Raw genomic sequence first — 10,121 nt, 5'->3', positions numbered from 1 at the left:
GGGGGGGGGTATGGATGGTGTGGGGAAGGAGTATCGGTGGTATGGTCATGACCATTGACATGTTGGGGCATGGGGGTGCAGTCATGGCCATCACCGCCTTGATCATCATTGTCATGGGCACGGTCATCTTGGTCATCATCACCATCATCGTCATCATCATCACACTCACAACCCCACAGGTGGCCCTGACGGAAGAGGCCGTGGCAGCATGGCAAAGCAAGAGCGTTCCGGCCCGGGCTGGCGAGGACGAGGCTGGAGAAGAGGCCGTGACCGCGCCGGATCATCCGGGTCGTCCGGAGCACCTGGAGGTTGTTGATCCGCGGCATGCCAAGAGCACAAAGAGCAGGATCGCCATGCTCCATGCCCTCGCCAACATCGAGGCCTGGGCCATCGACGTCTCGTGGGACATCATCGCCCGGTTTGCGGCCAAGCACCCCGAGCTGCCCGACGCGTTCTTTGACGACTGGGTCGCCGTCGCCGACGACGAGGCCCGGCACCACTCGCAGCTGGTAGCCAGGCTGGAGGAGCTCGGCTCGCACTTTGGCGCCCTCCCGGTCCACGAGGGCCTGTGGGAGACTGCCGAGACGACCGCAGACTCGCTTCTTGCCCGGCTGGCGGTGATGCATATGGTCCACGAGGCCCATGGGCTCGACGTCACACCCAAGACCATCGCCCGCTTTGCCTCGCAAGGCGACAAGACGTCGGCCGAGATGCTGCAGCACATCTACGAGGAGGAGATCACACACGTCGCCGCTGGCCTCCGCTGGTTCACCTGGCTCTGCGACCGTGACGGTCTCGACACTCTGCCGCTCTTCTACGACCTTGTGCGCGCCAACTTTGCCGGCTCCCTCAAGCCGCCTTTCAACACTGACGGCCGCGCCGCCGCCGGCATGACCGAGGAGTGGTATCTTCCGCTTGTCGAGCCGAAGAAACCCAAGAAGGCGGCGGCAGCTACTGAGGCGGCGGCGTAGAGTATGGCTCGCGGTGTGTGTTTGATCTCGGGTGCTGTCGGCTCAGTACCGGCGTCCATCGTACGGTGGCGGCGGTGGCTGCAGGTGCGGCAGGATGAGCGTCGGCCGATAGCGGTACCGCGGCGTGAGTGCCGGCGATGCAGGAGCTATCCGCCGCCCCGGCGATGCCCTGGGTACCCGAGTTGCAGTCACTTGCGCGCCGCGGGTGGCCACGTCTGGCACGTCGGGCGCCTCGGGCGTCACTGCGGAAACCACCCGGACCACCGTTCCGCCGAGATCGTCATCGTCAGACTCGTCCGACTCGTTTGAGTCTGCCACGTACGCCGCGGGAGCAGGCGTAGGCGCCGCAGCAGGCGCCGCAGTCTTGGTCTTGGTCTGGGTCTTGGACGACGGCGATGGCTTGTCGAGCACAACCCGGTACAACCAGCGTTGGACGTAGGGCCGGCGGAGGAGATCGCGGCAGGTCGGCCGGGAGGAAGGGTCTGACTGCAGCAGGTCGGCGACAATCTGGGCAAGCTTCGGCGAGTAGTGGTCCGGAATGCTCGGGAACGAACCCTTGAGGATGTTGGCAGAGAGCTGAACCATGTTGGCACCGCGGAAGGGCATGCGGAGGGCGAGGATCTGGTAGATGAGGCAGCCGAGCGCCCACATGTCAGCGGAGCCGTCGTACGGCTCGCCTTTGATCAGCTCCGGCGACATGTACAGCGGGGTGCCGGTCCGAGTACGCCGGCGCTCGAGCGTGTGGGCGAGGACCTTGGAGAGGCCAAAGTCGCCGAGCTTGACAGCGCCGTTCTTGTCGACAAACACGTTCTTGGACTTGAGGTCACGGTGCAGAATCTTGGCTTTGGAGTGCATGTGGTCAAGTGCGAGCAGGATCTGGCAGATCCAGGTCATGGCCTGCTTCTCGGAAAAGTACTTGCGTCGCTTGAGCTGTGCCTCGATGCGCTGGTGCAGGTCGCCGCCGGACGCGTACTCCATCACGATGTGGAGCTTGCCCGTTGTCGTATGCGAGCCCAAGTACCGCACAATAAACGGATGCTTGAGCTTGCGGAGAACCCGGACCTCGTTGCGCGCCTCCAGCCGCGCGTTGCCGGTCATCGCATCGACCTCCTTGATGACCACCATCTCGCTCCGTCCATCGCCGCGCGTCCGCTGCGCTAGCCGCGCCGTGCCAAAGGTCCCCGCCCCAAGCTCGCGGATGATGTTGTACTGTGCCAGCCCGGCGTCTAAGCCCTTGCGCTCCGCATCTTTCCCGCGCGCCTTGCGCACGGCCGTGAGCCGCGCGTTGGCCCGATCGCGAGCAAGCTCAGCTGCCCGGAGCGCGTCGGCCGCGTTACGCCGTGCCTTCCTCAGCCGATCGGCGTAGCCGCCATCTACCTTGCCTGCGTTATTGCGAAAGCCAAGCATGATTTCTTATCGATCAATCAAAGGTCACTGTAAATTGCAGGTGTGTTGAGCGCGACGATGTGTCTCTGCACTGGCCATTGCGCTCCGTTTTGTCGCCTCTCCGCATCACATCCATCAAGCCATGAGTGACAGGTCGGCCAAATGACTGACAGGTGCATCACACATAGCCAGACGATGGCGCTGGTTCAGAACGAGTGACATTGCCTGGACTTCGAGAGGCGTGCAATCGGTGGGACATTGTTTGAGCCGGCCGCATTGTAGCACTCTACGGGCGGTGATTGTTCGGCATGGCCTCTGTGCGTTTCACTGGTCCTGACGCGACGGCAGGCGTGAACGAACGGACCGGCTCAGTGTGGGTGAGAGCTCTGGGACAGCGGCGACAAGACAGGCTCGGACGGGCGCGACAACTCGACTTCAAGGCTAATAGTTGGGGACGCAATGATGCAGTGTGTGCACAATAACTGGAGCTGGTTGGTGGTTGCTCTTGTGGTTGTTGCCGTGATTGCTGGCGGTGCGCGTGGCGACGACTTGGGCGACTCGCAGGGTGACTGGTCGGCGGGAGCGAGCGAGGAACGGCGGGCGCTGCAAGTGGCTGTGGTCGGCGCTGGTGTGTCTGGCGGCTTTACTTCAAAGTTTGTGGCAGAGTGGGCGAGCAAGGTCGGGCGGGAGGTGGCGATCACGGTTTTTGAGGGCTCTGATAGGATCGGCGGGCGGACGGCCGACTTTGAGCTCGACGGCGTGCGGTACGAGATCGGTGCCGGCGTCTTCCATGGCGTCAACCGGTATGTGGCAGATGCTGTCAGGGAGGTTGGTCTGGCGACGGTGGACGCACCCGAGGGCACGCTCGGGGTGTGGGACGGGAGCGGGTGGCGTTTTCGCGAGTCGGTGTACTCGGTGGTGACGGCAGTCCGGGCGCTGTACGCCTGGGGCCTCTCGCCGATGAACCTTCGCGGTGAGACGGCCGAGGTTGTGGCCGCATTTCTGGATGTTTACGACCTTCAGGACGCCGGCCAGGGCTATGAGAGTGTGCCAGAGCTGCTGGAGGCGATCGGCCTGCTCCGACTGACGCAGCGGACCCTGCGCGAGTACTTGACCCAGGGGCGGCGCAAACTCACGGCGGCGTTTGTGGACGATCTTGTGGCGGCTGTGACAAGAGTGCAGTACGGCCAGTCCCCGGAGATTAACGCGCTTGCGGGTATGGTTGCGCTGGTGGGGGTGGAACCCGATCTGCACGCCGTGGCGACTGGCAACGCTGCGCTGCCGAAGGCGCTGCTGAACAAAGTGCAGGGTCTCGAGCTTCGGCTGCAGACTGCTGTGACGAGCATCGAAGCGGTCAACGATGATAGCGACGCGATGTGGGGCACGCGATACGTGATCAACGGCGAGCGGGGCACGCTGTACGATGCAGTGTTTGTGGCGACCCCGCTCGAGTTTGCGTCGTCGCTTGAGTTTACAGGCATTCCGCATGTGGATCTGGCGGTGATCCGGCCGGCAGGCTCGGGCATTCCACCGTCTTGGCGCGAGTTCCAGGTCACCCATGCCACATTTGTGGCGGGCAAGCTTGATGCGCGGTACTTTGGCGCGGCCGAGGCGGACGAGGAAGTGCCGTCGTTTGTGGGCACGGCCGAGGTCGACAGCCTCCCGTTCTCGTCGGTGGCGGTCAAGGGCTACTCGACGACGTATAGTGCACCAGTGCGCAAGATCTTTTCGCGGCAGGCGATGGAGCGCAGCGAGCTGGACAAGATGTTCCAGGCCGGGTACACAGTGCTCGGGGCATACCGGTGGCGGGCTTACCCCAAGCTGCGGCCGTCGCCAACGTGGGCGCGGTTCGAGATCGCGCCGCGGCTGTACTACATCAACGCTTTTGAGTCGGCTGTGTCGTGCATGGAGACTCAGGCCATCTCGGCCCGCAACGCCGCCAATCTCTTTGCAGCTGCTGTTGCTCGTGCCGACGCTGCCGCCGTCCCTCCTTTTGCCGACACCTCGATGCCTGCTCAACCTGTCGGGAGTCGCAATGGCAGCGACGACCACGATGCTTTCTTTGCGCGCCATGATGATCTCTGACAGCACATCACCTCATTGTGCACCACGACGATCTTGAGCGCCCTGCTTTGCGCGCGAGCACGGACAATGACATGCACTTCTAGCACACACACACACACACACACACACACACACATGCATGCATACATGTGTGTATGTACGTATGCATGTATGGTATGATCCCCCCTCCCATCGGGACCTTTGGTGGCTGGCAAGCAGGGATCTGCAGGTGAGCGGCGCGAGGCGATGACCAGAGCCGTGAGTCATGGACCCGTCAGGCCACACGTTGCCCCACCGACTCACCCACCACCCCCCCCCCACCATTCATACGCCCATACACCACACCCCCTAGGTGACGTCTAAGGAAGTATAGCATGGACTGGGTGCTTGTAGGTGCGCTGTGTCTGGCGGTTGTGGGCGTGGCGGCACTCCTGACGGTGTTCAAGGGACAGGTACGGGCATGATAGCCATGGCTCCCCCCTCACCCTTCCCTCCCCTCCCTTCTACATGCGGACAAGGCTCTGGGGGGACTCACAATCGCAGTGACGGTGGTCGTGTTGATGCTGTGATCATGGCTATGTGATGCCTTGATCATGGCTATGTGATGCCTTGATCATGGCTATGTGATGCCTCGATCATGGCTGTGTTGTGGTTGCGCCACGGCGGGGACGGGGGCTGGGTTGAGGGACAGACGAGGAAGGATGTGGCACCAGGTGATGAGCCCGAGGTGGAGGTGGCGCCCTCGGGGCTGTCGCGACAGGCCAGGAGAAGGGCGGAGAGAGAGGCTCGGAGGAGGAAGAAACGGGACGCCGGTGGGGATGGTCCTGGAGGGGCGACGGACGGTGGGGATGGCGATGACGGAGGGCTTCCCCGAGCAGGAGGCGGCGATGGGCCGGTGGTGGGAAGAAACCGCCGCGGAGCCAAGTACGAGGCCAAGCAGCGGATGAAGGAAGCGCGGAGGAAGGCGAGGGAGGCGCAGGCGGCCGAGGAGGCGCGAGCGGCCGAGGCCGACGAGCTGCTTGTGGGCGACGAGGGTGACGATGAGGCTGCTGCTGAAGCAGCACGCGTTGAGGCCGAGACTGAGAGGGCGGCGGTAGAGGCCGCCGAAAGAGCGGCAGCCGAGGCGGCGGCGTACGAGGCGATGAAGGCTGAGTTTGAGGTTGTCACCGAGGGCTCGCTCCTCGCCGACCTCGGCGCCGAAGGCGAGGATGTGAACACCGCATTCTGCAAGTACGTCAAGCGGCAAAAGGTGGTCGAGCTCGACGCGCTGGCGAGCAAGTTCCATCTGCGGACGCCCGAGGTGGTGGCGCGACTGCGTGCGCTCGAGGCTGACGGTCGGCTGATGGGCATCTTTGACGACCGTGGCAAGTACATCTACGTGACCATGAGCGAGCTCAAGGCGGTGGCGCGGCAAATCAACGGAGCCGGCCGCATCGGGCTCGATGAGCTCGCGGTTGTTGCCGGCTCACTGATCTCTGTGGAGAAAGCTAAGCGGAAGAAGCGACGGAAGCGCAAGGACGAGGCAGGGCCGTCAGCGACGTAAACGCGAGAGACGGGCACGACGCGCAGTAGTACAAAGACGAGTGAATGTGGTGTGGCGAGTGGCGCATTGTTTCTTTGTTTGTTTACGGAGTTCGCTTACTTGCCACCCTTCTTCTTCTTGGCGAGCTGCGCGGCACGCTCGGCCTTGCGCTTCGAGGCGCGCTCGGCAAGGAGATCAGCGTAAGCCTGGGCCTCGGCGACCTTCTTGGCGATGATCTGCTTCTTCTCATTGAGGCGGCGGCGCTTGCGCTCCAGACGGCGGGGCGTGACAAGACGCTGGATCTTCGGCGACTTGTAGAAGGTCTTGCCGTTCTTCTCGATGGCGCGGCGGACGACAAACTTGCGGACATCATCATCCTCGTCGAGGTCGAAGAGCTTGCGGATCTTGGTGACACGCTTCGGGCCAAGGCGGCGCGGGTGCGAGACGTCGGTAAGGCCGGGCAGGTCAGCCGGGCCGCGCTTGACGATGACCACGTTGATGACCGAGAGGTCCTGCTGGACGATGCAGCCGCGGACCGACTTGCGCTTGCGCTCGCCGGAGCGCTTGCTGCGGTAGCACGAGTCACCCTTGGAGAGAAGGATGCGGGTGCGGTGCGGGAGGAGGACACCCTGCTTCATCGGGAAGCCCTGCTTGTCGTTACCGCCAGTGATCTTGAACACGTAGCCGGCAAACTCCTCACCGAGCGGGTCGGCGGCAACCTCAGCCGAGATCCGCTTGTCCATGAAGTGGCGGACCTTGAGGTCGTCCTCAACATCGAGCAGCTTCTGGGCGCCGGTCGCCGGGTTCGCGATGTTAATCTGCGTCACGCGTCCATTACATACACATCTCCATGAGTCGCTGCCGCTTCCTCCCTCTTCGCCATGCCCACGCCCACCGCTCCGGTCGTCTCCCCGCCCAGAGCCCTGATGCCCATCCTACAAAATAATATGCTCCCCGCCCGGGGTGCGCTGCCCACGCCGCGTGGGCATGCATGCACACGCCACCGCAGCGGCGCGCTCGTCCACAGGCCGGTACACGTGTGGGGTGGTGGTCGGCTGTCGGGCAAGTCGCCGTGCTGGGCCATGGTGGTGGCGGCAAGCAGCGGCGAGCCGGGATGCAGGCAAAAAACGGAGGGCTCGGCGAGCTGGTGTAGGGGAGGTGTACACGGCGCTAGGGGGCCAGGACAGAGCCACCAGAGAGTACATGGCCAGCTAGGACCCTCGCACACACTGCCTGCTACTCTCCTGGTATGGTGGTGCTCTTCCCCTCGCAACCATTGGCTTTGCCGCCCAAGTCAATGTCCCCTCATACTGCGACGTACCTTCATCCTCGCGTCGAATTGTACAGAAGTGGCTGTCCCTCCCACCAAACGAGCTCGCGCGGAGACAATCTGTTTTTCACTTTGCCTTTCCAACCGAACGAACCGAACGAACCGAACGAACCGAACGAACCGAACGAACTGAACGAACCGAACGAACTGAACGAACCGAACGAACTTGTTGAACATTGATGGTAACCATGGCGTAATCGTTGCCTCAACGATTACTATCGTTGCCTCAACGATTACTGTTGATGCCCAGCCATCGGCAACAACCTTGCCCTTCACCGCCACCACCACCCCACTCTGCTTGGCCTCGGTTGAACAGCAAGGACAAGGGCGAGAGACAGCCGCAAGCACAGTCATCCATACTATGCTGCAGAGTCTGGTGCAAGTGGCAAGTGTGGCCCGTGCGAGGCGCCTGGCAGGGGCTGCTGCTGCCGGGGCACGTGGTGTGGCCGACGACGCGGCAAGCCAAGGACGGGCCGGACGAGGCGCAGAGGCGGAGTTTGACGGCGAGAGCACGTGGAGTGTCGAGACAGTGTACGGACAGAACGCGGCTGGAGGCACGTGGGCTGATGGCGATCGCGCGGATGCGGTGGCGGATCTGGCGAGGCTTGCCCGGCCGTCGTTGCTGGCTGCTGGCGAGCGCGATGCGCTGCTGGCGGCGCTGAGTAGCCTCGATGGGCTTGTGTCACGGGTGACGAGCCATGACGGGCGCGGTGAGGCCGGCGCAGCCGACGACGTTTTCATGCCTGTCCGCGATGGCGCGGCGCAGGCCGAGGCTGACGGCTACCGACTGGTGGAGCCCGAAGTGCTTGTGGGCGCGGCGAGCGAGCGCGAGGGCCGGTTCTTCGTGGTGCCGGGTGGCGATGGCAGCGAGGGCGAGAGTTAGAATGACCGGGCGGCCTGGAGTGCGTGCAGCAGGTCGTAGTGCAGGTATGCGCCGTAGACGACGCACAGATGGTGAAGCTGGTGACCGTGGCCGACAATGTCGAATGCGCCCGGCGCCAGCCGCTCCGGCAGGCGGAAGCCGTAGAGCAGGGCGCCGACGAGGAAGACACCGTACTCGAACGAGAGATGCTCGGCGATGAGAGTAGTAAGCGCGGTCGGTCCGGTAAGCAGGCGGAGATGGACGAGCGGAAGGGCGGTGAGCGCCGTGAGCGCCACAAAGGTAAAGGTGCGGATGAGGCGAAAGGCCGGGGTGCAGAAGCGCGGCATGGTGGAGAGGGCAGTGACGGCTGCGGCAAGGACGACGATCATGACAATGTACGTGGCCTTGAGGCGGGCAAAGTCAGCGAGGGCAAAGTGCGTGACAGCAGCCGAGGCGCCTGCGATAAAGGCGGCGATGCCGGCGTAGTCGAGGCACGAGACGGTGTGATTGACGCCCGGCGAGTGGCAGTGGAGGGCGTGCATGGTAGCTGAGCCGAGGAGGACGGCCTCGACGCCGACAAAGAAGGCAGCCCAGGCAAGGGCATCGGACCAGACGGCAGCTGGCGAGGCGATGGCGGCGAGGATGAGGAAGAGGAGCGCGCCGCCAGCGTGCGATGCCACATTGACGGTCTCGTTGTGGAGGCGGGCGAGCGAGGAGATGCAGCGTGGAATGGTGTTAGCATTGAGTCGGTAGCCCGTCAGAATGTACTCGTTGTTCCGCATGAACAGATCGGCGTCATCGACCTTGCCCACCGCCAGAAAGGAGGGATGCGGCAAGCCGAGGCTGACGACCACGGCCGCCGCCAGAGCTCCAGGCAGCCGGAGCAAGCTCTCACCCGCCACAGCCACAATCGATCGTTCGCTGCCATGTCTCGCAGACTCCTGCTTGCTCTCGCCTGTCCTCCCCATGCTCCTCTGCCTCTTCTTTGTCGGCTGAGTTGAGTGACTACGCCTTGCTGCCAATGGCTGCTGTAGGCGGTTGCTGCAGTTGAGTCGGTTGGGCGGGCGCGGTGTGGCGAGCGGGCGCTGGGCGACCCGCAACCTGGAGGCAAAGACAGAGAGACGCCGATGGGATGGGGATGACGATGAGGGGAGGGGGAGGACGAGGCTTTTGGGTTGTTGCTTTGTTTTGCTTTGGGCAATGCACCTTACTGGCGGAGCTGCCACACACGGACGACGTTGTCGGTGTAGCCGGCAAAGAGGGTGTTGCCGTCGGCGGACCAGGCGAGGGAGAGGACCGACGGGACCTTGGTGGTCTCGAGGTCAAGCTCGGGCTTGAGCTCGTCGACAAGCGACTTCGACTCGAGGTCCCAGATCTTGATGCCCTCGTCGGTGGCGGCGCAGAGCCAGTAGCGCTGCGGGGAGAAGCAGAGCGCGTTGATGGGGTTCTCGGCGTCGAGCTTGTAGAGGTGCTTGCCCTCGTTGAGGTCCCAGAGCATGGCGGTGCCGTCCTTGCCACCCGAGGCGCAGAGCGAGCCATCGGGCGAGACAGTCACGGTGTTGACCTGCGCGGTTGTCGACCGAGGTTGGTCTGCAGCTTGCAGTTGGTGAGGTTCCAGACCTTGACGACCTTGTCCCAGCCACCGGAGATGATGAGGGGCGTCTGCTGGTTCGGCGAGAAGCGCACGCACGAGACCCAGTCGGTGTGGGCGTCCGAGTCGGCAATGGTGTCTGTTGAAGGCGAGTGCGAACAAGCGGTCCATCAGCAGGAGAAGGAGGAGCCCAACGATAAAGAAAAGCAGCAGCCACGTGGAGAGCAGCACAAGCAGAAACAGGAGAGCAACCACGACCAGGCGGAAGGGGGGGGGGGGGGGCTCGAGGGTGATCTATAAAAACAAAACCACCCCCCCCTCCATCCCCCCCCCCCCTGCGGCTGAAAGCACAACATTTTTTTTTTTTTTTGTTTTTTTTTTATTTTTTTTTTTTA

At 63.2% G+C, this 10,121-nt stretch overlaps 7 protein-coding genes across 7 annotated transcripts in view; 4 read left to right on the top strand and 3 right to left on the bottom strand.

The window, feature by feature from the left end:
* AMSG_09028 (Rieske domain-containing protein) overlaps positions 1-971 on the top strand; it is a gene marked incomplete at both ends in the record, with an annotated part of 1,210 nt that extends 239 nt beyond the window's left edge. Inside the window, one exon of the mRNA XM_013899518.1 lies at positions 218-971. Coding sequence (XP_013754972.1) covers positions 218-971 — 754 coding nt within the window. The remainder of the gene's footprint in view (positions 1-217) is intronic.
* A 42-nt stretch (positions 972-1,013) lies between these two features.
* AMSG_09027 (NEK/NEK1 protein kinase) lies at positions 1,014-2,378 on the bottom strand (the record flags this gene model as incomplete). The annotated part of the gene is made up of 1 exon (XM_013899517.1): positions 1,014-2,378. The coding sequence occupies one exon, from the start codon at positions 2,376-2,378 to the stop codon at positions 1,014-1,016; it is 1,365 nt and encodes a 454-aa protein (XP_013754971.1).
* A 174-nt stretch (positions 2,379-2,552) lies between these two features.
* On the top strand, positions 2,553-4,442 carry AMSG_09026 (uncharacterized protein; the record flags this gene model as incomplete). Its single annotated transcript, XM_013899516.1, has 2 exons — positions 2,553-2,572; positions 3,080-4,442. 2 exons carry the CDS (start codon positions 2,553-2,555, stop codon positions 4,440-4,442), a joined length of 1,383 nt encoding a protein of 460 aa, XP_013754970.1.
* A 336-nt stretch (positions 4,443-4,778) lies between these two features.
* AMSG_09025 (uncharacterized protein) lies at positions 4,779-5,980 on the top strand. Its single transcript, XM_013899515.1, has 2 exons — positions 4,779-4,873; positions 5,113-5,980. Exons 1-2 carry the CDS (start codon positions 4,796-4,798, stop codon positions 5,962-5,964), a joined length of 930 nt encoding a protein of 309 aa, XP_013754969.1. The 5' UTR covers positions 4,779-4,795; the 3' UTR covers positions 5,965-5,980.
* A 50-nt stretch (positions 5,981-6,030) lies between these two features.
* Positions 6,031-7,293, bottom strand: AMSG_09024 (40S ribosomal protein S6). Its single transcript, XM_013899514.1, has 2 exons — positions 7,265-7,293; positions 6,031-6,761 (listed from the first exon to the last, which is right to left on the bottom strand). The coding sequence occupies exons 1-2, from the start codon at positions 7,268-7,270 to the stop codon at positions 6,060-6,062; spliced, it is 708 nt and encodes a 235-aa protein (XP_013754968.1). The 5' UTR covers positions 7,271-7,293; the 3' UTR covers positions 6,031-6,059.
* Positions 7,294-7,634: 341 nt separating this feature from the next.
* Positions 7,635-8,050, top strand: AMSG_09023 (uncharacterized protein; the record flags this gene model as incomplete). The annotated part of the gene is made up of 2 exons (XM_013899513.1): positions 7,635-7,983; positions 8,040-8,050. The coding sequence occupies 2 exons, from the start codon at positions 7,635-7,637 to the stop codon at positions 8,048-8,050; spliced, it is 360 nt and encodes a 119-aa protein (XP_013754967.1).
* A 102-nt stretch (positions 8,051-8,152) lies between these two features.
* The window catches only part of AMSG_12227 (uncharacterized protein), a gene marked incomplete at both ends in the record, with an annotated part of 3,047 nt that continues 1,078 nt past the window's right edge, over positions 8,153-10,121 (bottom strand). Inside the window, 3 exons of the mRNA XM_013899559.1 lie at positions 8,153-9,023; positions 9,362-9,699; positions 9,756-9,865. Of these exons, the coding sequence (XP_013755013.1) occupies positions 8,153-9,023; positions 9,362-9,699; positions 9,756-9,865 (1,319 nt within the window). The remainder of the gene's footprint in view (positions 9,024-9,361; positions 9,700-9,755; positions 9,866-10,121) is intronic.

This window comes from Thecamonas trahens, assembly GCF_000142905.1.
Source record: "Thecamonas trahens ATCC 50062 unplaced genomic scaffold supercont1.44, whole genome shotgun sequence".
Classification (NCBI taxonomy): domain Eukaryota; order Apusomonadida; family Apusomonadidae; genus Thecamonas; species Thecamonas trahens.
The sequence above is the reverse complement of the archived record's forward strand: the minus strand, read 5'-3'. Positions and strand labels throughout refer to the sequence as shown.